The 26,739-nt window shown below is 49.4% G+C and overlaps 1 long non-coding RNA gene and 3 gene segments (V, D, J or C); 1 reads left to right on the plus strand and 3 right to left on the minus strand.

Annotated features, from left to right (window-relative positions):
• Positions 1-6,603: 6,603 nt before the first annotated feature.
• Positions 6,604-11,052, minus strand: LOC103669099. The segment is given in 3 exon segments: positions 6,604-6,713; positions 10,215-10,502; positions 10,635-11,052. Coding segments are annotated over 3 exon segments (444 nt in total).
• Positions 11,053-16,624: 5,572 nt separating this feature from the next.
• Positions 16,625-17,549, minus strand: LOC103669100. The segment is given in 2 exon segments: positions 16,625-17,224; positions 17,328-17,549. Coding segments are annotated over 2 exon segments (667 nt in total).
• Positions 17,550-17,969: 420 nt separating this feature from the next.
• LOC103668995 lies at positions 17,970-20,826 on the plus strand. Its single transcript, XR_570176.2, has 4 exons — positions 17,970-18,112; positions 18,254-18,626; positions 19,728-19,797; positions 20,035-20,826. It is a non-coding gene; the product is annotated as an uncharacterized LOC103668995 (long non-coding RNA).
• Positions 20,827-21,609: 783 nt separating this feature from the next.
• On the minus strand, positions 21,610-22,500 carry LOC121105885. The segment is given in 2 exon segments: positions 21,610-22,106; positions 22,240-22,500. Coding segments are annotated over 2 exon segments (546 nt in total).
• Positions 22,501-26,739: the final 4,239 nt, after the last annotated feature.

Here is a 26,739-nt window from a genome sequence, read left to right on the forward strand (position 1 = left end):
CTTCCCTTATTTATCCACCTCTGTGTCTCTGCTGCATGTCGTGACGGAATGATTTCCTCAAAGCTCAGCTCTCTGGGTTCAGGCCACCGACCACACCAGCTGCCTCTAGGACCTCTCCGGGGCCTGTGTCATAATGCCTTTGTCTCCAGTGGTTGCTGGACACACACAGACCCTCCTAGCCCAGACGTCTGGTCTGAGAACGGACAACCCCTTCCTCCCAGTGACCCTGGGGTTCCTGCGCCTCCCACACAGACACGAACAGACTGGCATTTGTAATCTGGCTCTGCCATTTATCAGCTCTGAGTCCATGCACGAGGCCATCAACCCTTCCGAACCCGAGCCGCATCCTCTGTAATGCAGGGTTAACACCGCTTCACAATGGCTTATGAGGAGTAACAGAAATTGTATAGTCCCTGGTGGGTGTAGTGAGTGCCCACCCCTTTGTCCCTCCCTGTTTTGTCATATAAAGGGTCATGGCTGGAGCTCTCAGATCTCCAGGCCTATGAGTGATGAAAGCACCCCACTCATCCCCCAGGAGCAGGAGTCTGGAGAACGTGGGAGCTCGAAGAAGTGGCTGTCCAGTCACTTCGGGAAAGACCAGTCAGGACAGGTACAAGACAGTGGTGACTGAGTGTCCATGTACCTGTCACACCGTTGTGCAATATGAAGCATCGGATAGGAGCAAGTTAGGTCTGTGTCTACCAAGCCGGACAAATAAAATGCAAAGTAGATTAAGGGGGAGAAGGATGCGTGTGGCAGTTAATGGGTACAGGCTGTCCCATTTTTTTGCAGGTGTATTTGGGAGGACAGGTTTGCATGACCCCAGAGAAGAGAAGGAAACACACCAGAATGTTAATATCGGTTATGCATCTAAGACAGAGACACATAGAGGTGTGTTTGGAGAGGGGAGAGGATTATTAACATTTAACATTCTCTTTATACATCATTGATTTTTTTAAAAATTACAAAACATAGCTTAACCACATGACAGCTTTACATTCAGACCCTTGATCGGGTTGCATGATGTGTGGTGTCTAAATGGGCAAGGTCCAGAAAGGCACGGGTTATGGAACATTTATAAATGTCCCCCTTTATTTTTATTTTTTTGAATTCACCAAGGGGAAACCGGCTTAGGTAAAAGAGCACAAGCTCCTGGTGCATGCGACTGGCCTCTCCCTGGGGAGGCGGGTGAGCAGCGAGGTCACCAGGTTTGTTGTTGCCTTTAGCTGGTGCTATGAATTAACAGGACTTCTGTCTCTGAAGGACTGACCACCTGGGGGAGTGGAAGTCCTGCTTGACTCCACGTTACAGAGCAAGCTTTGCCTCAGCCCCTTATTTGAAAAGGGAGGGACATGAGCGCCCTCTAGTGCCTGTATTTCCAAACTCGGCAAAAATAAGTGAACATTTTCACTGGCCAGAGACGCCTGTCTTCTTGTTTCTAATTCAAGCAGCAGCCTTGTTACAACGCTAATTGTGATGTGATCCCAGGGTTCGTCAACAGGTCACAGCCTCCTCAAATAAGGTTTTTGCAGATGAGCGGAAGAGCTGCTGTCCCGAGGGGAGATACTCTGACTCCAGTCTTTGAAATACCTCTATTTCTGGTCTTCACTGCCGCAGGAGATGAACTTGCATTAGTCTTTAAAGCATTGATGTGAATCATTCAGGCAAAACTGAGGTTTCAGTCTGTCCTTGGGCAATACCAGGCATTTCTTCTTCGATTATTTCCACCCTGAAGGACTCTCACAATTCTTCAAGGACGAATACACGGCCTTTCTCTAAAAACAGAATCTCTGGCATGGCCTCTGCAGGCACTGGTGGTCTTCCTTCCGCCGTTGGCACTGGGGAGAACACAGGGATTGAAGACATCCCCACTCCCGGCATGGCTGAGGTTTACCGTCTAGAGAGTGAGAGGCTTTCCAGTAAACAGTCCCACGGGGTCGTGTACAATGACCGCTGAATACTGGAAGCTTTGAGCTCCTGGGGTAGGGGACTGACCCACTCATCCTGTGAGCAGTGCTCCCCTGATGGGGTGCCGGCAAAGGGGAGACCTGTGCTGACATAGGGAGCACAGCCTTCTGTTGGGGAGGAGGCGGACGCCGGTGGGGAATGACCGGAGCTGAGGCCGGTGTGGTGGAGTCAAGAATGAGAGCACAGGGGTGCGGAAGGACAGCTGGGAGTGAGCGGACAGGCTGGGACAAAGGCTCTTTGGCTGAGATGAAAATGGCCTGGGGCATAAGGACTCATCCTAGGCTAGTGGGGCCAGGAATCTAGACCTGTGGTGTCCAGAGTGCTGGATGTCAGGGGCGCCTGGATGGCTCAGTGGGAAAGGCATTTGCTTTTGGCTGGGGTCATGATCCCAGGGTCCTGGACTGAGCCCCGCGTGGGGCTCCCTGCTCCACGGGGAGTCTGCTTCTCCCTCTGCCTTTCTCCTTGGCTTGTGCTCTCGGTCTTGCTCTCGCTCTCAAATAAATAAATAAAATCTTTAGGGGAAAAAAAAAAGAGTGTCCGATTTCAAATAGTCTTCCCTTTCTGGAAGCGCCTGGGTAAACGGAATGGCTGTGAAGTCCAGAGCGGTGGCAGCTCAGATGACAGAGCCACAGAAGCGGCACGAAGAGGAGCTGGGCCCCCATGCTGGGACAGCGTCCTCCCTGACCAGGGACGAGCCAACGCATGGTTTCTGGTGGCCTGTCTGTGCAGGGGAGGTGACTATGGGACGAGAGGACATGGAGAGGACACAGAGGTCAGAGACACACTGTCAGACAAGAGGACAACATCTTTGGCTGTGACAGAAGGTGACAGGCCCATCGGGGATTTCTCCTTTGTGCGAGGGGCACTGTATCAGCTTCACCTGGTTTGGGGTCCTGTTGACGCAGGACAGCAGTCACAAGCATCTCAATGTCCCCCTCTGTCCTGTTCTTGTTATCTTGAGGTCTGGATAGTTCCGGCATCCATGGCATCTGTGATTGAGAGAAGCCGGAGCTGGAGAGAGAGCCAAAGAGGGACCCCACTAAGGTAGACCCACAGTAGAGGCTTAGGATGGGGCTTAGTGTGCCCAGGAAAGGGCTTTGGGGGGCTCCCCTGCCCCAGGAGACAAAGGGCCACACAGCAGAGGAGGCTGGCGGCCGTGCAGAGTCCGGGCAGAACAGGGGATAGAGTGGGCGTTTCTCCAGTGTGGGAGTTGGGGGAATAAGACTTGGAGCCAGTTGGGGAAATGAGTCAGTGGAGCCAACCAGTGACCCCTTCACCACCCTCTTATCTCTCTGTCTACCCTCCACTACCCTCCAAATCCGGTCATAGACCTTCACTGATATGGTCTCTGCTCCTCGCTGCCTTTCTTCTGTGAGGCAATAGCGCTGCAAGGTCCTATAATGTTTGCACCCCCTTGCCTCTCCATCAACACCCTGTAGAGTCCCCCCCGGCTCTCTCTGCCCCAGCTGCACTCACGCACCGGGTTATTCCCTTGTATGCGCCATATTCTTTTCCTCCCGTGGAATCTTTTTTACAGGCTAATTCTTCTGCCCCAAACATATGTCTCTTCTTATTATTCCTAGGTCTCTACCCCATTCCTCACACGCAAAGATATTCCAGGTACATTTACTCTTTCTTGTGACAAGTAAAATTTTAATTTTATTGGAATAAATTAAGGAAAATATTTTTAGGCATTCATTTAAGGGAGAATTCGTTTAGTTGAGACACAACGAACACTATCGTTCCAGTTGCATCACATGACACCCTTGTACAGCAAACACACCGTAAAAATGAAAACGTAAGTTACAGATTCAGAATAGACGTGAAGAATGTGTGCAGAAGATGATGAAACAGTGTGGAATTACACGTTCCCCACAGTTGCCGCGGAAGAGGGCACGATGGTGCCCGAACGTTCCGCGGCTGCCCAGCTGGACCGCAGGATGACCTGGGGCGCCCCGGCCTCTTGCTACCGACTGACCGGGATACCTGGGCTACTGATGGGGGAGGGGCACATGGGGGCACGTTGGGCTTGGGAAACACAAATTGGCTTCCCGGTGCTGCTTCTACCAGAGCACGAGACACTGGGGAGATGACTTAGTGTCCTAGGCTTTTTCACCTACAAAGAGGGTATAAGACTATTTGATTTGGCTGATTGTTGCAAAGCGTTAAAACACACAATATCTACGAAGAATCTAGCACACCCAGAGGGCTCGGTTGCCTCTCCTATGTTGGTGTTACCCAGGACTTGACAGGCACCGGGTGACGCGGGCACAGACGTGGAAACACTCAGAGTGGGGACGGACGTGGGAACACCTCGGGCATGCGTGCCTATGAGCCTGGCTTCTGCGAGTGGGAGGCGCTCTGCGCTCAGCAGGACAGGAGATGTCTTTGAAAGGACTGAAAACCTCCCCTGCAGGAGGGACACCTCAGTGGGAGCCTGTCTGCTGTCTCACTGTTAGAGCGAGGCAGGGAGGTTTGTGCCAGGAACGCTGGTGACCCCGCAGGGCTGTGCCGAGTTGCTGGCACAGAGAGACACAGCCCAGTCTGACGGCTCCAAGGAGCTCACATGCCACTTGGAGTCATCGTCACCGTTGCTGTGAGGATCGATCCCAGAAGTTTCCTTTCGTTCTTTGCATACCTTCATAAAACTCCAAGAGGACCTGGGGGCCCTGACCTGGGGCCTGTTGATCCCAACATACACTGGGCTGCCAGAGATAGGGGAACATCTCAGGGTCACTTGCTGTCCTTTTGCTTTGATCGGGTGTCTTGGAGTTTGGGTGACTCCAGCCTTCAGTGGGCCTGTGGAATGCAGACATAAAGCAAGCATGGGAGAGCGCCTGATGGCTTTCCCAGATGATAAAGTGGAGGATTCAAGAGTCAGCAAGCTCAGAAGATCGCTGCTGTCCTTGCCCGAAGGACTCACCTGCTCCCAGGAGACAGAGGAGCCTGGAGCCCGCGGCGTGGCTGGGGTGGGCAGCCTTGTGCCTCCTGCGCTCAGGGCTCCGGTCCTCTTGGGTAAGAGCTGAGCTCTCAAGTTCCCCTTTCCTGACGGGAAGATTATTCCGTGATGGCACTGCCCTGTGGCATCACCCCACAGACAGCGCTGCCCCGCACCCCAGACTCCCCTCCCGTCTGCAGGCAGGAGGGCTGGCTTTGGGCGACGTCCAGGCCCACACGGCTGGCTGATGTGTCTCTGAGGCGGGGTTCCTCTGCTGCACCTGCCCACCACTCCCCCCACCCCCACCAGGGTGCCGGTTTACCCCCCCCCGCCCTCCCTACCCCCCCCAATTGTGCTGGAGCTCGCCCACCAGCGAGTCAGCTGGGATGAGGGGCTGTGAGTAAACCCTGTTCCCATTCTGCCCGCATGTCCTCCAATCCCCTCCTGGATGTCAGGTTCACACCAAGCTTCATCTTTACATTTTCCTTTCCCCGGCAGCATACCTAGCCCCCGTCCTGAGTGGTCAGTGCTGCAGGGTCTCCAAGATTCAGTCCATCTGATCAGATGCAAAGGGGCCTGGGTTGCTTATAAATTACTAGGAGTGCAGATTCGCCAGAAACTATTCCAGGACTTTATCGGCTTACAGCGCAGGCTTAGCCAACTTGGGGTTTCCCACCCTCAAGCCCAGCCCAGGTATCATGTTCTGGATAGGTTATGTCTACCCCTCCAGACCCACCCTGTCCTGAGAGCCTAATGTCTTTGGGTGATGTTAACTGGGGTCCTTTCTCCCCTATCTTGCTGTTAAGTGTAGCCCGTGGGAGAAACGGCAGGAGCGAGGAGGCTGGGTCACCAACTGTCCTGGTTTGCAAGATCTATTCCCTTCTCAGGGCTACGTTTCAGAGTCCCTACTCGCCCCTGCCCAAGGCCACAGCACCAACAAGCAGCGGTGTCCCTTAGCCACAGCACCAGAGTGCCCAGGGACCCACGCTTCTCATCGTCTCAGGCCCGTTGTCTCAGGGAATAAGAGCCACCTGCTTAAGCCAGCCCTAGGATGCTTCTTCCCTTCCCGGCCTCCGGCCTCCGGGCTTCCCTTCCCCTGCCACACCTGTGTACTCCTAGACCTAGCAAGGCAAAAGGAGGCATGGAGACCGTATTTTGACTTAAAAAAAGGAACAAAAGCCCAAACATTCTGCAATTAGCAGTAACAGAAGTTCTAACATTCTGCAATTAGCAGTAACAAAAGCCCTAACAGTCTGCAATTAGCATTGCTGAGATAGTCAGCAGAAGTGTAGAGAAATAAGAACGTGAAAATAAACAGTGTAACTTGGGGACAAAGAATCCAAAGAAGACGCAGGGAAGAATGACGATACTCCTCACCTCCTATCACCTAACGAAGTTCAAGGCAGGGCAGTCTCCTCACCTCCATGGTGGGCAACACGATGTTCCATGCAGATCCCTCTTCGGGACCCTCACTCTGACCCACCCCCAGCGGTCATGCCTCTCCCTGGGCACTGCCCTTGGCTGCAACAATCTCCTTTGATTTCAGCGGCAAGACGGGAAACGGGTAAATTTCAAGGTGAGTGAGAAAAGTTTTAAATATTAGAAATAGTTTAAGTATTTGAAAGCTAACAAGAGCCCTGGAACCTCAAAGCAGGACTGTAAAGGCAGGTAAGTTTAGTAACCATCAATTTTTCGTGCTACTCGTTGGTGCAGGCGTGTGGCTCGTTCGCACGGTGCTCAGCAATGGCCGTGAACAAGACACATCGAGGCACTCCCTCTGGCTTGGTTTTTGCAATGAAAGGGCAACCTAAGAAGATCACAGTGAAAGGTTTGTAAGGTTGTGTCAAAAGAATGGAACATCATTGAACCTACCCTAGTGCGAGGTAATGAAAAATTGGAAGGACCCTAGGCAATAGGAAGAAAGAACGGTTACCAATGGATAGGAGATCCCAACAGGGTCAGGGAACCGGTGGTGGAATGGGAAGCTTTGGGCAGATAGTGGGATGATTAATTTGTGATTTTGGAGTGGAGCATTTTCAGCTGATGACCAAGGGCAAGGAATGGGGCAGCCACAGGAGAGCAGAGAAAGAACTAGAAAGGAAAGACTCATCTTGAGGGGGGGGCAAACGTGCTTGAGACAGGATGCGAAAGGCTCGAGATGTGAAAGAGCAAAATGATAAAAGAGACTTTACAAACGTAAAATTTCAGCTCATCCAAAGGCAACATAAGTAAAGCTCAAACGCAAACCACAGTGGGAAGACAGACTCGGCATCTTTAATGGTCCAAAGATTCCTCTCGAGGGCATAAAAATATGTCCTACAAATCAATGGTATAAAGACAGCCCCCTTTTCTTAAAAATGAACAAGTATAAAAGCAGGCAATTTACAAGAGAAAACAGGAAGCTAGAAATGGCCAAAAAGCAAACATCATCACTCAATGGTGAAATGCAAACGAGATCCCACTGCACTGCCCACAGAATGGCTGACAACAAAAGACGGAGGTCATCAAATGTTGGTGAGAAAGGGGAGCTCAGTATGGTACATTGGCCACTCTGAAAAACTGTTCAACTGTTTCTAATGAAGTCAAACGTGCATCTACCCTACGAATCAGCAATGTCACTTTTCTGCCTACGCTTGCGGGAAATAAATGCATTTAGCCACAGTTACTTGTACAGGAATGTTCACAACAGTTTTATCCGTAATAGCTGAAGACTGGTACAACTCCGCTATCCATCCACAGGTGAACGGATGAACAAATCCTGGTGTATTTATGCAGTGGGATACCACGCCGTAATAAGAAAGAATAAATGACCGATAAACCCAACAACAGGAGTACATTTCAAAAATACTAATTTTTGAAAAAAAGAAGTCAATTGAAAAAGAGCATCGATGACCATTTATATGACTGTGAAGCTCAGAATTGTCAAAAAGATGAGTTTTTGGAAACAGTAGAGGAAACGTACTTCAGGACACACAGACTCCAGGGGAGTCTGTCGAGGGTTTGGGTGGGCTGTTCCCATGGGCAGGGGATGGAGACAGGAGAGAGCTCAGGGAGGTCTGTTAAAATCGAATACAAAGGGAGACCAGCTTGGAAAATACAGACAAAACCCGTCCAGTCAGACAAACAAAACTTAATTCAGTTGACTTTGCAAGACCAACATGCCCTGGGTCATTTCTTGTTTTATGCCTCTGGGAATCATTAGGAAAAATTTCCCAAGGGCGGTATGAGGTAACTCCTGAACAACTCCCTATTATTTAAGAAAATTCCAACATTATCCGTTTTCTATTACTCAGGCATTTACGGGGAATCAGTCTCCCAGTTCTTATGCTTTGTTTTTCTGAGGGCACGTGCATGAGATTTTCCATTTTATATCCTCCTGGTTCCATTTTAGATTGAAATTCTATCCCAAGAAGTTCAAGTATAGACAAAACTATGGTGATAAAAATCAGAAAAGTGCTTAGCTCTGGGAAAGAAGCTGATTGGAAATGCGCACGAGGAAACTTTCTTGGGTGATGGAAACGTCTTTATCTTGATTTTGGTCATTGTTGCACTGGTGGAGACATTCGTCAAAATTTACCAAGCTGTACATGTATTATGTATTAATTTGAGGGATTTTTTTTTACTCTCTATTATACTTTAATAAGCTATTGCTAAAGCCTAAATAAGTGAATTTCCTAAAAGATGAGAGACATACATAATTTTTTTTTTAAGATTTTATTTATTTATTTGACAGAGAGAGCCAGCGAGAGAGGGAACACAAGCAGGGGGAGTGGGAGGGGAAGAAGCAGGCTCCCAGCAGAGCAGGGAGCCCAATGTGGGGCTCGATCTCACAGCACCGGGATCACCCCCTGAGCCAAAGGCAGACACCCAACGACTGCGCCACCCAGGCGCCCCGAGACATACATAAATTTATGCTCGCGTTCCACATAGTCCAATTGGGAAATGAACCACACACAGATAAAAAGACAAGGACACTCACATGCATGAAATACTGAGAAATGTGAGGCGTTCCTGGAGACTGAAACATTGAGCATCCAAATTTGGCATCAAAATAAACTAGACTAACAAGTTTGCTAAGAAATAGCTGAGGATCAATGGCTGAGTTTTCGAGGGTCAAAAACTTCAAAAAAAAAAAATCCTCCAAAGCTTTAGAGATTATTCTATGAATCCTGAAATGCTGTAAACGCCACAGGTTGGCAAACTGGTCATTTATCAGTTTCACAGTTCAGCATCTCATTAGGCTTTCAGCAGGTTAGCCAAAGCGTGAATTGATTTTTCTTTGCCAGGCAAGCCGCCTGCTCCCCTCTCTGCCAGCAGGTCCTGGCCGAGCCAGCAGCTCCCTCGCAGGCTCAAGGGTGCACAAGGGCAGCGTGTGACCGCAGGGGGCGTGCAGCTCATGGGGTTTGCACTTGCTGTAAGACCCCCCCATGGATGCCCAGCCTTGGAGTTCATGGATCCCAAGCTACGCAACGTTGCTTTTGGGTTCGGACTTCCACCTATAAGGAGCCAAGGAGGGAAATGGGCTGTGGGGAGACTAAAATTATTGCCCACTATCATTTTGTAATTATTTTACAAGAAATAAACTGAGGAGCTCATGGGTTTCAAACCAAGCCAAAGGGATGATAAGAAGTCGGTCCCTTCCTTAATGTACCCTCCCGAGCCTCGGGAGACTCAAAGCACTGCCCTGCGGCCACAGACAGAGGCGAGCTGGCGGTCTCTTTGGCGGCCATGCTGCTGTTTGATGTACCTCCTAACATTTCCCCTACGTGGCTTGTTCACTTGGGTGTTTTTTAACTTGCCATTGAGATTTTTTTGTTTTCTTCCGGAGAATTTTTGCAGGGTGTGCAATGGTTTTGACCCCAGGGTAAACTTCGGTCATGGTTTTTGGTCTGGAGAATCCCAGACCATTCTGGGAGTTTAAAACTGCTCGGCTGCTTTCTGCTTTGTTCCTCTCCACTGAAAAGAAAGTGAAATATTAATTTCATGTTAGATGCTATTTGTTCCTCTGCTTTACTCAAGTACCAGAATACTCCAGATGGTGTGGAATAATGTTAGGTGCTCTTTGCACCTGCTTGCACACCCCCTCGCCCAATGATGGAGCACCGTTCACACGGAGGGTCACCCTGCTTAAGCCCCCCGCAGCCCCTAGCCTGAGATCCCATTGCTAGGAAGTCAGGTGAAAGCCTCAGTAAGGGCAGTCCCCCCCCTCCCCCGTTGTGAGGCAGGGCCTCAGGAAGGAGTATCTTCCATGCTCGTGGCTGAGCTTTTTGTGCAGAGAGCAGCTGGCTGAGCCGCGCTGTGGATTTACTGCTGGCACAGAGGTACACGGATGTCTGGTTGGTGCCCGCAGACTCCAGGGTCAGGGAGAAGTGCTCCTGCTTGTTTCGGGAGACACTGTACCCTTCCCCGACATTCTCTTTGGCAGTGCCTGTGACACCACTTGAATAATGGATCAGCCTCAGTCCCTGTCCTGGGTCTTGTCGATACCAGAACATTGCAAAATGGTTCATATCCTGAGAACATTCCAGGGTCATTTTAGTTCCTATTTGTACAATCTGGTATCTTGGCGTCTGGGTGATCGCAGCATCCAAGGGACCTGCTGGAGAGGCAGACAGAGGGTAAAGGCAAGGCTTCAGGAGTAACCTGAATCTGCAAACGAAAGAGAAAGGCTTGGAGCTGGGGCTTTGCAAAACCTTGGCACAGATTTCCAGCCCAGTCCAGAACTCACCTGCTCCCAGGAGACAAAGAGTCACACAAAAGAGTTTGAGGCTCATGGCAGAGGCAGGGCGAAAAGGGGGCTGTCCCAGCTAAATGCTCTCATCCACAGCACCGAGAAAGGGAGCTTCGAAGCCTTTCTCCAACGGACAAATGAGTCTCCCTGGGATGTCACTGCTTCCCACCCCTGTGGACTGCCCGGCCCAAGGTCCCTTCTGACACAGCTCAGGTGGGGTCAGCTACTGCTCTCCTAGACATTGCTGAGCCAGGCCTGCAGGAGAGATGGGGTGTGGCTGTGGTGCACTGAGTTTAGGGTGCACCCCACCCCCTTGGTTTCCCATATTCCTCTGAGACAGTTGCTCCTCTGTCTGCACCTGCCCCTGGCCTCAAGGCTGCCTTGCCCCAACCCTTCAACTGTGGAGCTCATTATGGTTTAGAGGGACCCCCCACCTCTGCCATAGCTGTAGGTAGCCTAGCAATAACTGAAAACTTCTTCCACATCTGCCTGATATTGGATCCACGCCTAAGTTTTTCTTAACCCTTTCCCTTCCTTGGCTGCTCTCCCAGACTTCCCTCAGGGCCCCTTTGATGTCAGTGGCATCACAGTGCCATCTTGTGGCCAGTGACGGCAGTTTCACCATTGTTTCTTCTGCAATAGCCCGAGGGATGCTGGGAAGTGTCTGCAGAGTCAGCAGGGAGAATATGCCAGAAGTAGCATCCTGCAAATTTTATGCTCAACTTCCTGAAACCCTAATCCCGACACCAAGTTACCACGCTTAATCTCCCACCCTCCTTCTACTAAACTATTATCACATATCTGGCAGTAAGTCCAACTGAAATCTTCTCCCTTAATCTTCTCCTGAAGAGGAGACAGACAGAATGGGAGGAATGGAAGAAAATAGTTAGTCTCAACTAGGAAGAAAAATACAGAAGATTGACGTGTAAGGAAGTTCTTTAATATCTATTACTAGAGGTAAATAAAAATACCCCCTTCCGCCACCAAAGGGCCACCAGTGGTACCTCCAAAATATAGATCTGCACAAGACTAGGAATACACTGAGACTACCTTCAGGATGGGGTCCAGTGCGTGTCAATAAAAGGTAAAATTGGCATATAAGAAAAATACAAGACATCTTATAAGATAATAAGCAATCCAGGAGGATGCAATATCTAAGGGGAAAAATAAGGATGGATGGAATCAAGACGAGCAAAGGACAGTCTCCACTAAATGGATAGCTTGTACAGTGTTCATCGGCTCCTTTCGGCAGCAGGGAGAGAAGATAGTGGTATAAGGAAGCTGCATCTTCCAGGGTCGTGTGGAGAAAGGTGGCAAAATCGGAGACAGGGTCTAGGAAGGAAGTCCCAGGAATGGCAATCCAAGGATAAGGAACGCCTCACTGTGCCCTAGCCTTTCTCACTTCCACGGACACAGGGCAGCAGAGCAAGCAGTGCTTTGCTGATGCCACAATTAAAATACGGCCAGGGGCACCTGCGTGGCTCAGTTGGTTAAGCGTCCAACTCTTGATTTTGGCTCAGGTCATGATCTCAGGGTTGTGGGATGGAGCCCTACATCGGGCTCCACACTAGGAGTGGAGCCTGCTTCAGATTCTCTCTCTCCCTCTCCTTCTCTAAAAATAAATAGATAAAAAATAATAAATAAGAAAAAAAAAATAAGTCCAGGAAAACTCCCTTCCAAGGACGTTCATTCTCTGAGGAAAGAAATTTTGGTGTGCTGAGCTACCAGAATTTCTGAGTAGATATGGGGTGACTGTAACCCCCTTACCAGCTATGCAAGGCTCAAGACACCTCCGTCATCGCTGAGTCTGTGACATTCTGTCCCAGTCTCGGAGTCCTGGGCTATCTCTCAGGACACCCAGAAACCCATGATCCATCATCCTATGAACGCTGAGCATGACTTTAGGTTTCATACGCCCAATCCACAGCTTCCCTGACAGGCGAGAGGAAGATGGTATTACTGGATAATTATTTATATTTACAACAAATAACATATAAAAACATATCACATAGCAAATAAAACAAGTAAAAAGGAATAGGGGCATTATTATAAAGAAAATACCCTGTCTTCTCGAATCAAGGAATTGAAGGAAATTTCAACTCCGAAGGCTAGGGCATCAAAGAAAACGGGCCGTCTCTAGAAATGTCAGATTCACTCCGGGCATCAGGGTGAGACTGGGGAAGCCCGGTCAGGTGCCGCAGGCTCACTACCAGGCCCCACAGTGCTGGGAACACGATGACAAACGGAGACAGCGAGCCGCCCAAACTGGGCAGAGGAGTGAGGTCTTACGGCTGTTATGGGGCTTGTCCCTTCACCACCACAAAAGTAGTGAAGACCTGTACTTCAAACAGGAAGATAGCCTGCTACTATGTTGCTAAAAGTTTCCAGTGTTTCAGGGACAGAAGAAGCTTTAGAGGAAAGAATATGCCCGAGAAGGTGGTCAGGAACTTTCCAGATGCGGCCGCAAATCTGCACAGAGTAGGAGGTGCTGCCCGCTGCACAGAGAGCCTCAGGTCCTGCAGAAAACCCCTTGTGTCCCAGACCGTCGGTCCTGGCTTTGGAGCCGTGGGCTGGCTCTGGGACTCCTAGAACCCAATGAGCCACAACGGTTTCATCCACCAATATTTACATTCATTTTGGGAGTTTTATCTAGTGTCCCTTTCTACCCAAAGGACAGCTGATGTCCAAATCTACTTCTTTCCGTCGGGGAATGAAGAACAGAGAGCAGCCAGTGTAGGGGCTCCAGCTGCGGCAAGGAGAGAGGAGTCTGAGGTTTGTGAAGAGGAAGGAGGGGACTGTGCCCCACTGTGCTGAGACTGCTGGCACAGAGGTACACCGCCGAGTCCCCCTGCTCCGCATGCTGAATCTGCAGAGTGGAGTGGGTTCCCGTCTGCCTCTTGGCAGAGAACCGATTATTGGTCATCCCTGATTTGTCCACTGGGTTATTGTTTTGGAAGGAAATCAAAAACTCCGGGCCTTGCCCCACGGTCTGTCGGTACCAATAAAGGCCAACATGACCAGAAATTGGATCACAGCTGAGAGTTACATTCTGGCCCTTCCTTGTGACCCTGTGCCTGGGGAACTGGGCGACTCCGGCTCCTGCGTGACCTGGGGAGACAGAAGTCGGGCACAGCAAGGAGGACATGGGTTATACTCATGGCACGTAATCATCGCTCACACTCACACGCACGCATTCACTGTAACTGCTCGGTGTTCGGAGGACGCACCTTCCCCCAGGAGACAGAGGGTGTCACACAGCAGAGGAGCCTGAGGTCCATGGTGGAGTCAGGGCTGCGCTGGGAGGTTCACCAGCTGGAGGTTCTCGTGAGCATGAGCAGAGGAGGAGGGAGGGTCCCTCGTCCCTACAAGGCAGTTCTCATCGTGACGTTACCACCTCTCTCAATACCCCCTCCCGACCTCAGGGGACACGATTTATGTTATAACATACTTGGATGACTACTTTAAATATTTATAAGCTCCTTTCTTAACAAACTCACTGCATGGGTTGTCCCTTCCAGCTCTACTGCCATCTGGAGGCAGTGGCCTCACACTGCGTGTTATCCTCTCCCTCACCCATCCCCCCTCTGTCTGCTGGGCATCATCACTGAGATGTGTCAACAGCACTTTTAATACAAGGGACCAAAGGGGGAATTCATTGTCTCATCTGCAAGTCAGAACCTCAGCTATTCTGTCACCATCCCCTCCATTCTCCCAGTGACACACATGCAACATTATCCATTGCTTAGGCAAGAGTGGGCACCGGGGCAGGGGGCGGTGGCTCAGTTTCACCCTAGAAGTCTCTTGAATGCACTGATCTATGGAGAGATACAGGGATGAAATGATGCCCTGGGAAACTATCTGAGCTGGGAGCTCCTCTATTCTCTGTAGGTCAAAGACCTGTGTTCTCTCTGTGTTCACTGGTCTCTGCACGATATTATGTCCCCACAGCCTGTAGCAGAGCCTCACGCCGTAGTAAGTCACCAGGCGTTACAAATTAGGTTCCTTCTAGCTTATTTATGGAAGAAGACTGAACCTCATTGACCTTTAAAACACTGGTGTATAACATGGAGTAATAAACTTGACTGTCCTGGAAACCTAAGAAGCTGTCTTCTAGTTAATTTCATTCTCCCTTTGACTGTGAGCAGAACTTCTCATTGTTCTCTAGCCATTAAAGTCTGGCCACTTTTATCGGGAGTTGGCTGGCGTTTCAAGCATTCTTTCCTTCAGAGAGAGAACAGGAGCAGAGAGGACTGGGTGGGTGGGAGCAAGGTGCTGGGGTCAGGGAGGACGTTTGTGGCTCTGTGTCTCCGCTACTCGCCCAAGAAACACAGCTGAGCCCCCCCCTAACTGGGGAGGCCACTCAAATGTGTGCAGTAACACGTTTGGCTGACTTGTAGGAACGTTTTCAGAAGGCTCTGCTTCACAGCGTCACTGTTCTCGCCCAAGTGTTGTTGCTCAGCTCATTCTTGTCACTGGGTGTTGGGGGGGGGGGCGGTCTGGGTGACTCTGTCCATGGAGGCAGTCCTACAGATCTACTTGGGAAATGACTGCCGTCTAGGCAAAGTGGACTCAGGGATAAAACATCTTTCCATGTGCTTGGAATTGCTTCCAAGAAACAAAGAGTAAGTGTGCATAAAATTATGGAACCCCAGGCCAGCACCAGGCATCTCTACTTCCCTGACGAGGGCTCTGGTCCTAGGACACGGAGCTCTGCTCGAGTTTATCATAGCTCATGCAACGAGTTGGAGAGCTTCCTTTTTCTAGTCTCTAGAATATTTTGTATAAAATTGAAATTATCTGTTATTTGACCATTTGGTAAAATTTGACTGTAAAACTATCCGTGCCTGGTGTTTTGGGAGGTGGGTAGACATTAGCTATTGATTAGATCACATTCCTTTTTTTTTTTTTTTAAAGATTTTATTTATTTATTTGAAAGAGATAGAGACAGCCAGCGAGAGAGGGAACACAAGCAGGGGGAGTGGGAGAGGAAGAAGCAGGCTCACAGCGGAGGAGCCTGACGTGGGGCTCGATCCCAGAACACCAGGATCACGCCCTGAGCCGAAGGCAGACGCTTAACCGCTGTGCCACCCAGGCGCCCCTAGATCACATTCCTATTTCATACATCCTCATTTCTTTCTAATTTAATGACAATTTTCATAGTGTTCTTTTACAGTTTGAGCTCTGTTCTATTTTTAGCTATCCTTTCTTTTTGATGTTTAATGTTATTTTTCCCGCCCTTCTTTCCTCATCAGTCCTGCTTACAGTGTTCATTTTATTAGTTTCCAAAATAGTGTGTCATTGTTCAGTCTCGTTACTATATCTTGCTTTTTGTTTTGCCTATTTTTGTTCTTTTACTTCTTTTACTTTGGGGGGAGATTATTCTATACTCGTCTTATGTCCTCAACTTGACATTTAGATTATTAGTTTTTGAACTCTTAAGCCCTTTTCATCTATAAATTTCCCTCTAAGTACAACCTTTGTATTCTCAGTAGCTCTTATTTCTAAGCATTTTAAAATTCCTATTTGGATTTCTGGTAAAATCTCCGGATTTATTTAGAATTATGTTTTTACATTTCTAAATAGAAGTTGTGAGGGTTTTTTTTTTAAATAAAGGCTACTTTTTGTTTTTTATTTTCGTCTTCAATATATTGTCTCAGAAGATGGTCTTCATGATACCAGCACTCAAACGCTGGTTGCGAGGAAAGTCTGCAGTCAGAACTTAGAAAATCTAGAACAGAGACTTGTCAACAGTGTCCACTGTTCATCTGGGAAACAAGTGTACCCAGAAGTGGCCCACCACTCAGGGGGACCTTGAACTCAAGCATGAGTGGGAGTCGCCATCACAAAAAGGAGAAGTCCATGCCCAGTGCAAGGAAATAGCCTTGGACTTCCCTGAGATGGGAAGGGACATGGCAGAGATGAGAGCCTAGCATCGTGGCCAGAACAGAGACGGCCAGTGAGCTGTGCATTATAGGCTCAGAGGTGGGGAGAGGACAGACCCGGCAGGGCCTTGTGGGGGGACTGCCTCCATGAGAAAGGTTGAGCGAAGGTGGAGACAGCCACCTGACACCTGGGCAGGTCCAGGCCAGGCTGAGAGTGCCCTGGAGATGGGTCTTAGCACACACCGAGGTTCACACTGCGTGCACGGGCCACTTGGGGCTACAGGGCTCCCGGGCTCCCGGGCTCCCGGGCTCCTGGGGCTGGGAGTGTGCAGAGGGCTCCGCTGAGTCCCGGGGCGCGGGGCCTCCTCTTGCCTTTTTTTGTGCAGAGAGGAGGCAGCTGTATAGCACTGAGGAAACACTGCTGGCACAGAGGTACGCGACGTCTGGGAGGGGGTTGCGGACAGCAGCTTGAGAAGGAAGTTCTTTATACTTGACCTAGAGGCACTGTATCCATCGGCACTTCTCCGTTTTCAGAGGTCTCAGCACTGACTGAGTAATGGATCAGCCGCAGCCCATGTCCATGGTCTTGTTGATACCAGTACATAGAGTTGTGGTTCGTATCCTGCTCACATTCCAGCGTCATGCTCTGTCCTGTCCCCAGGACCTTGAATTTGGTGGTCTGAGTGATGCCAGCATTCAGCGGCCCTGTGGGGAAGGAGATAAAGTTGATGTCACAGACACGACGGAAAGGCTTAGGGCTGGGACCTTGAGATTTCCACCCAGGAAAGGGACCCTGCCCTGGGCTTGCCTGCCTGCAGAAGACAAAAGGCCACACAGCACAGGAGGCTGGCGTTCATGGCAGGGGCAGGGCTGACGGAGCGCTCTTCTGGGTCTGTGTGCTGATGACCCGGGAAAGGGCTCTCCAGGGAGTCATTCTGAGATGTCACTCTTCCTGCCTGGGCCCCAGAGCCAACCCTCGCAAGGGGCCACCCCCCCCCCCCAGGGCCAAACAGAAACATCAACGTACAAGTGAACAGCTTAGGATGCGAAGAAAGGACTTGGCCGAATGACACAAGTCTTACAAGTCAATCTTCACTTTTTTTGTACAGCAATATGCAACCTGTGACCTAATTCTTCCTCAATGCACTGGTTTTGTGTCTCTGCATATCTCTGTAGTTCTGAATTGGGGAAAAATCCTTGCGGCTTCCTGATGCCTTTGATGACTCGTGTGTCCCAAATACTCCTTCAAGTTTCCATTTCCACTTTGCTTCATTGACCACCATCCTGCTAACATCCTTCCAGCTACAAGTCTTCTCGTGTCTGGTTTCTGAACCTCGAGGGCAGGCTCATTAACTCTGGAGGAGCTGTTTTGCTCTGTTTCTTATCAATTCACTAATGAGACACCGGCCAAATGTGGCCAGAGCACTTCGAGCTCACCAGAGCTCTTGCTTCCCGCGTTTGGGGTGAGACGTGGCAAGCAGAAACACCTCACGCCTGTGACTGACCTTTCTCTGTGGAAGAGGATGTCTGTTCGGCAGTGCAGAGGACGCTTTCAGACGTGTGAGGGACTGTGGGGAGGCGGCAGCCTCCAGGGTAAGTGCAAAATGCTCTGGGTTGTTTTGTTTTGTTTTGAGACATCCATTCCATGGGGGAATATCTTCTTGTGAAGAATGGCTGTCAGTAATTAAGTAATAAAGACAACGAAGCTCAGAAACTGTACCCTGTTGCCCACAGTCCCACGCTTAGGAGGACCCCGTACTGGCTTCCATGCTCTGCTGCTGTGATCTTCAAATTCCGAATAATATTGCAAGTCATGTAGCTGGCGCTGGGTCCATGATTTCATGTCTCACATCTGTGGTCGCCTCCTGCTGTGCTGATATCCCTTGAACACGACCACACATCTGGGGGCTCTGTGAATCAGCATCTCCAGGGCCGGGGAGACGACATCGAAATTAAAGCTGGAACCAAAGGGGAGCCTGGTCTTATATCCACAGTGTCAAGCCTTGAATTGGGGCCTGGCAGGCCCAGGAGTGGGTTTCACATCTGTGCCTGGGACTTCGCTGGTCCAGGAGACAGAAAAACACGCAATGCAGGAGAATGGTGGCAGGTGAGGCCAGAGGAGAAAGGGGGATTTTCCAGGTCAAGGCTCGTGTTCTGAGGGTTTGACACTGGGTCCAGGCAAAGGGAACCCTTCTCCCAGCACAGAATGATCTCTTAATGACATCACCATTGCCTTTGGTCTGCTCAGCCCCAGCACGCCATGTGTGAACATGAAACCCAGCTACGTATGCATCTGATAGGAACACGACATAATTTCCTTGGAGATGATGACTTTTTGTCAAAACTTCATTATAAAATAATTTGAATGAATGGGTTCAGGAGAAAAAGAAATGAATTAAAATGAGTAAATAAATTTTATAGAAAGAGCTCAAGCAGCCAGGAAGAGCTTTTGATGATCAATCAAACCATCTATCTGCAGATAGAATTGTCTCTAACGTGAATCAGGTATCTCATATGATTTCAAGCCCTCCTTAACCATAGAACTTTCCAGAAGCACCTCCCTCTCTTTATATTTAGCTGTGTACTAAAGAGGAATTGTTTTAATGGGTAGAGATCTTTTTTAAAGATTTTGTTTATTTATTTGAGAGAGAAAGAGCACAAGTCAGGGTCGGGGGAGCGGCAGAGGGAGACGGAGAAGCAGACTCCCTACTGAGCAGGGAGCCCAATGTGGGGCTTGATCCCAGGACCCCAGGATCATGACCTGAGCTGAGGGCGGATACCTAACCGACTGAGCCACCCAAGCACACCCTGGGTAGAGACTTTAAATATCCATTAAAAAGATGCTTGAGTGAAAGGAATCTATAGCAATAGAAATCATATCATTAGTTTGTCAGGGATGGAGACAGGTGTTGCAAACGGGCATGAGGGAACTTTCTGGGTGATAGAAATGTTCTATAACTTAGTTGGGGGAGAGTTTCATGGGTATATACATATAAATAGCAAAAACACATTGATCTGAACATTTAAAGTGTGTAATGTTTATTGTATATAATTCATATGTCAATAAAATTGATGTTAAAATGCCTAAGAAGGGATGTTAGGCGTGCTAGTTAATTTCATAATGAATCATCAGGCATAAATATTCCCATTTCTGTGACAACTATAGGAGTTTTAGGTAAAATGTGTCTGTATCTACCTTTGTACGTAGGAAATGGTGGAAAAAGCTGTCAGAGATTAGCAAAAGGAATCAAGATATCCAGATTCTTACTCTGTGCTTGGTAGGTACTTTATGCTTATTAAATTTTTACAGAGCCCTGGAAGTTGGTATCATGGCTAATTTTATGTGTTAACTTGACTGGGCCACAGGATCCACAGATATGTGGTTAAACACCATTCTGGGCATTCCTGAGAGGGTGTTTTGGGATGTGATTCACACTTAAATAGGTAGATTTTAACATTAGATGAGAATAACCTTTACATCAATAGAGTAAAGCAGATTGCCTTCCATAATGTAGGTGGGCCTCATCCAATCAGTTGAAGATCTGAATAGAACAAAAAGATGGATTCTGCCCCAGACAAGAGAGAACTGTCCAGCGGATGGCCTTCAAACTGGAACATCAGCTCTTCTTGTTCAACAGCCTTTGAACTTGAACATCGGCTCTCCCTGCTTAGCCTCCGAACTTGAACCTCTGTTCTGCCTGGTTCTCCAGCACCACCGGCCCAGCTTACAGATGTTGGACTTACCAGCCTCCCGAACTGTATGAGCTGATTCTCTATAATAAGGAAATTATATACACATATATGAGTGTGTGTGATCTGTTTCTCTGGAGTACTCAGAGTGATACCAAAGCTTATTATTGCTCTCATTTTATATGTGAAAATTCTGTCTATCATGTCGAGAAACTGGCCTCAGTCAATACTGACTAGTAGGTTGTGCTGGACTTGGAACCACAGCTGGGTGCTCAGGGCTCCTAGCTGGACCTTCCCCTGAGGAAACGGATCTCCGTCAATGATTTCATTAGAGTCAGCCAGGCTGAAAAGCACACGGAACAACATCTGGGCTTTAAGGGCGGGCATCTATGAATATGCATGAGAGCGTGCATGTGTAAACACAGCACTCAAGTCAGGCCCGGGTTTGAGCCCCACTTCTGCACCTGACCAGCTATTTCATTTGGTCAAGTTCTTTAACTTTAGGGCAACTCCCCTCATCTTTAAAATGAGAGCAGAAATTGCATTTGTCTTTTAGGCTTTTTTTTTTCCTCTGATAATTCATGGAAATGTTGCAAATAAAGGACTTTTACTTGGCATATAGTAAGTTGTCAAAACATGATAGTGCTATTTTCTTTTGTGAGTCTCTATCGGCAGCAGAGTTGAACCATGTCTGGGAATTAATGTATTTGGCACTTGGAGTTTCGTGAGTCACCTGTTTTCATGGGACAGGTGGATCCAATAGAAATCATCAACTATCGAAGATAAATATTATACATTTAATATTGCAGACCTTGAAACTCTCAAAGACAAGAAACATACTAAATTGCATTTTCTATTTTATGTGATACAGTACTTTGTACCAAGTAAGGGACTCCAAACTGCGGAGTAAAAGAAACTAAGGAATAAATAACGAGGACCCGTGGTCCTTTCCCTTATGGTAGATGGCAGCGTGTATGGGAACACCGAGCTTTTCCATGCACACATCCCATTCCCTTTGCTCTGCAGCTGTGAGAACTCATCTAGAAACTTCCCTACTCACACAGCCTCCATGGAAGTCATGCCATGACCTAGGTCATGCAGAAAATTGCACCTTTCTCTCTTTTTATTTTTATTTTTTATTGTTGTTGTTATAGGGAAGGATCAATGGCTATTCTTCTCGAAGCTGTCGGGGGGAGGCTATGGTCGTCACATATGGTGCATGATCTTCCCCGCCCTGCTAATCTGCACCTGGGAAAGGAAGGCAGGGGAGCGGACAGTTCCAGGTGGGGGCGGGGAGCACAGGTGTCGAGGAACAGAACTTTTCCTTGCTCTGCCAGGTCTGAAATAGAAAACGCAGGAAAGCCACTTCCCCTCATATATGTAAACAGGTAACGTGATACTTATCTTGCATGATTTCTGCGAGCACTAAGACACGCCACACACGTAAGCAGCAGAATGAGCGTCTGGGAGAGGCCCGTCTGCTTTCCCAGGGCCCGGGCCACCGCAGCTGGCCGTGCCACCCTCGCCATCGCTTCCTGAGCTGGGGGTGGTGGTGGTGGAAGATTTTTGTAGAGCAGGCTGCTGATCGAGCATGGCTGTGCCAAGCTGCTGGCACAGAGATACAGGGCCGAGTCTCCCGGCTCCAGCAAGGTCATGTCCAGCTGGGAGCTGTAGTCACTGAACTGTTGAGCTGAGAACCGTTCTGGAATCTTTCCTCTGTCTCTCTCTTTCGTATTGTAATACTGAATGAGAAACTGGGGACCCTGGCCCAGAACCTGTTGGTACCAGTACACAGATAAGTGTCCAGAGACCGGGGAACATCTCAGGGTCGCTTTCTGTCCTCTTGTTTTGATCAGGTGTCTTGGAGTTTGGGTGACCTCCGATTCCACTGCGCTTGCTGGGGAGGAGACAGAAAGAAGCTGAGGGCCGAGCAGAGGGGGAGGCCTCCTGCCGCAGCCATCAGCAGCAAGCCTGTATTACAGGCACAGCAAATGCTTATCGGAGGCGTCCACACTGTGCCTGGAACTCACCTGCTCCCAGGAGACAAAGGGCCACACAGCAGAGAAGCCTGGAGCCCATGGCAGCATCGGGAAGCCAAGATAGCCCCGCTCAGGGATGAGTCCCTGGGGGGAGCCGTCTAAGGTTCTGAACCTCCCATTTCCCTGACAGGAGTATTTGCCCATGACGTCACCGCTCTGACATCGCCGCTGTCTCTGCAGGCCACCTTCTGGTCTAGCACCAAAGGGTACTTCCGTAGGACTCAGGATCAGCTACTCTAGGCACATTCCTTGTCCTGCCCAGGGCCCCCACAAGGGGTGGGTGCAAGGTGAGCATGTCCCAATAAGCCCAACTCACCGTATTTCCCTCCGCCTGCCCCTGCCTGACACTAATTCCCCCGGGCCTCGGGGCTCCACCCCTTCAACCACCACTTCCCTTCCAGGCCAAGGGACTACCTTGGTGCATTCTGAGGTTCAGGGCACGTCTCCTCTTCTTGGGCAGCCCCATGTGTCTCAGGATCCACTCAGGGAACTCAAACCACCTGATGCAAGGAGATAGCCAAGAATTCCCTTAAATTGTTCTCTCCTGGGCCCCTCTCTCACTCTCCCGGGGCGCCTTGCCCTCCGTGTGGCTGACGGCTCACAGTCTCACGGATGCACAGCTTCTGTCTAAATCAAGGACAGAAATCCCCCCCCCACACACCCTTTCTTCTGCTTTCCCAGCCTGGCTGATTTAGGGGTGATCTTCAAATACACCCTTAGCCTGTGGAGGCGAAGGACTGTCAACAGTTTGATTGTGAAGGAAATAATTGCTACGCCAGTGCAATTAGTATGCTCTAACGAAAGAGGCAAGTCAGAATAATATAAGCCATAAAAATAAACACTCTGATGATCTCCTGTGGAACCAGCCCGGAAACACTATAGCCCATAGCTTCTCCGCATTAATCAGATCCACGCATTTCCAGATTCTGTAGATAATTTAATTATTACCAAATTTTAAATAGTACATTAGGGTTTCTCTATTTTACCTATTTGTTTTTGAACCTATAAAGCCAGAAATAAGCCCTGTCCGCTCTAGTCAAGGTAGACCCCGTTGGGCCTGACACATCTACGATCATTACCCAGAAGGACCTGTGTGTCTTAATAAATGTGACCCAGTGTTTTTAATAAATTCCACCCAGAGAGAAGCTAGTTCCATTTGTGTGTCTCCACAAGAAAACACAGTCACATGCACACACGTGTGTATGCACACGCACACACATACGCACTTGCGCACGAGTCCCCTTTAATTAGCAAGGGTGTAAGGTGTTATTACCTGCACAGCAATTTTTCTTTATCTGTTTTTCAGATTCATTTCTGAGAAGCACCCTTGATGATGGCAAGAGATGTTTCTAAGGATGTAGTGGTGTCTGGCGAAGGAAAATTCTTGACGGGATCCTGAGACCAGATACATGTGATCCTAACATAATTTTCTCTGCCGCAAGAGAACATCGGCATGTTTCAGCTCTACATTCAATTAGGCTACTTTACAGTTCTGGTCATCAACGCTGGCTATGCAAACAAGCGTGCTCAGAATACTGCAGAGGCTGGATGGAGGGCCAAGATTACCCATTACGTTCTAGGTAGGAGGAGATCCCTGTGAAGGAAAACAGTTGGTGGTTAATGATATTCCACGGCTCTGCATAAGTAGCCATTTAATTCATTCATTTCACAAGTGTCTAAGCGCATCAAGTATCTACTTGGCTTTTCCTATGAAACTAAAGACAGCAATATTGTTGTTATGAACTGAATCGTGTCCCACCCCTCAAATTCATACGTTGAATGTGATTGTCACCCCCAATGTGAGTGTATCTGGAGATTGGGTCTTTAGGGAGGCAGTTGGGTTAAATGAGGTAACAAGTGTGGGACCCTAAGCCAAGAGGACTGATATCCTTTTAAGAAGAGGAAGAATATCTGAGCCAGTCCCTGCAAGATGCCTAGTATCTGGCCATGTTCGGGCAGCAGGGAAGGGCCTTCTAGACCATGAGAACAGCAAGAGCAGAGGCAGAGGATTTGAAAGGCTTCGGTGTTTGGGGCCGAGTTGCAAGGAGAGGTTTGGTCACAGAGTACGATGCATCCCAAAGACTGCCAGGAAGCCGTGCTCTGAAGCTGGCAGCATCTGGGCGATGACATGGGAGAAGCTATTCCGGGCAAGCAGACCTGCTCTTGGGGGAGACCGGAGAGCCTCTGCCTATTGGTGATCAGGGCAGGCAAGCCTGCCTCTGTGTGGGGAGGCAAGCCCGGGATGAGAAATCCAGAAGGCAGAGTTCAGAATCCACTCCAGGGTTCTCAGCATGAGCCTGCCCTTGCCTGGGACCCACACGGGGTGATCCGGCTGCTGTAAGATCTCGCTTTGTATTTTCTGGCTCCTGAAGACTTTGATTGGAGTGAGAAAAGAGATTACATGATAAATCACCTAGTTTTTAATAATTTTGTAGCTCTATCTCTATTCTCAACCATCTTTAATCATATTTGCTCTTCTAGACTTCCCTAAAATCTCAGTTTTTTCTCCCTGTATCATATGAAACACATCTCTGTGTTTCTCCCTTCTAGCTACGTATTTATTAAACTGTTCTGATCCCCAAATGAATACTCCATCCTGGAGAAGAGGATACCAGCTATGGGACTGTGTATCGTTCCTTTACGCTTGCAGCATGGAGTGCCAGGCAGGGAAGGGAATTTGGGGGTGAACCTCTGATGCGGCACCATCCTCTGGACAGAGCTTGCCGTCCTGTTGTCCTCGCCCTGAGTGGCAGAAGAGCCAGAGGCCACACACACTGTAGGGCCTTAAACCGTTTGTCTTTCTGTTGAGTCCTTCGTCCTCGCAGATCCGTCAGCCCCGAGGTTGCTCCAGGCTGGGGCTGGGACGTTTGTGCACCAAACGCTCATGACCCTGCGGGGCTGTGCCTGGCTGTTGGCACAGAGACCCACGGCCACGTCCGAGGCTCGAGAAGTTCACGTGCAGCTCCCAGCGAGAGGCACTCGACTGCCGCATTGAGAATTACTCCGAGGAAGTGCCCTTTTGCACTCCGGGACTCATGTAACTCATCCTAAGATGCAGAGAAGACCTGGGGGCCACATACACTGGGCTGCCCAGAGATGGGGGAACGTCTCAGTGTCGCTTGCTGGCTTTGATCAGCAGTCTTGGTGTTTGGTGACTCCAGAATCCACTGGGTCTGGGAGGGAAGGACACAGGGGCTGCGGAAAGAACATGACAGGGAGCCCGATGGTACCACGGATTTGGGTGCTGTCAGGCTTAGGACAGAGATGTCCCACCTGTTTCAAGGACAAAATTGCTCTCAGGAGACAAAGGTCTGCAGAGCAGAGGAGTCTGCAGCCCATGGCAGGTGGGGCAGAACTGGACAGGTTTCTTCCTGCTCTGAGGTCTGGTCCTCTGAGAGCTGAAGATCTGGGCATCCCTTCTCTGGAGTTCAGGCAGGAATGTCGCTGTCTCTCCTGGTTCCCATGAGCCTGGCGCCCTTGCCAGCTCCCTGGCTAGCCTGATCCGGGAGCCCTGCTTTGCTCCTGCAAAGCCTGTTAGGTAACACATAGGGTGGGGCTGGGATGGTCTAGACTAGCTGGGTTTAGGCCCCATGCCCATTCCGTTCCCACAGCTCCTTTGCTTTTCCTTTGCAGCAGGTGTTCCGTCCGACCCGTCCCTGCCCAGGGCACGCTGTCTGCCCCCTCCCAGCACCACCCCTCATTTCCCCTTGGGAAGCTCAGAGGGACTCCCTAATCACTGCGGAGCTGAAGCTCTGGCACCCCGATGGGACAGCACCACGGGCGAATTAGTGTTTAAGGCAGTGAGCCTTGCAGTGGATAAAAGCACCAAACAAGGCTGTTCTTTAACCCTGCAGGTCCCAGGTAGCTGGCGGGCTCTGGGCCCCTTGCTCTGCCCCGGCGGCTTTGGGAGCTCCGCAGTTCCACAGTGCCCCCTTGTGGCCCACTGGGCAGTAATCAAGATTTTGCCTTTGCCTTGAGGCCAGAGTCCTGGGGTGTGTTTAAATGAGGGACTCTTTCATTCTTTGCCGGTTGCACTATTTTTGTTTTCTTCTCCATCCGCCCCCCACCCAGAAGACAGAGAGAGAGAGAGAGAGAGAGAGAGAGAGAGAGAAAGAGAGAGAGAGAAAAGATAGCCCTAGCTGCATGGTAACAAAAATAAAGGTGACTGGAGGAAATGTTTTGCTTTGGAAAAACTTCTGAGTCAACCTAGGCCAGGTTAGGTGGCCAGCTTAAGGAGGAACCATGGCAGAGATCACAGAGAGAGCCAGCTTGTCTTTCTTATTGCAGATGGGCTCCCAAGGAGTTTTGGATGACTAATAATTAACTGACGTGGTTTTTACTCTGATGACCCCAGACAGCTTGCTCAGGGCAGACCATTCGAACAGACCTATTTGCAAGGTGCCTGCAGTCAGCTTACCCCAAATGAGGAAAATAATACTCACTGTTACCCTACTGCTAGATAATTTCTTTCTTCTTCTTTTTTTTTTTAAG

Source organism: Ursus maritimus, unplaced genomic scaffold (genome assembly GCF_017311325.1).
Source record: "Ursus maritimus isolate PB19 unplaced genomic scaffold, ASM1731132v1 scaffold_3, whole genome shotgun sequence".
Lineage (NCBI taxonomy): Eukaryota > Metazoa > Chordata > Mammalia > Carnivora > Ursidae > Ursus > Ursus maritimus.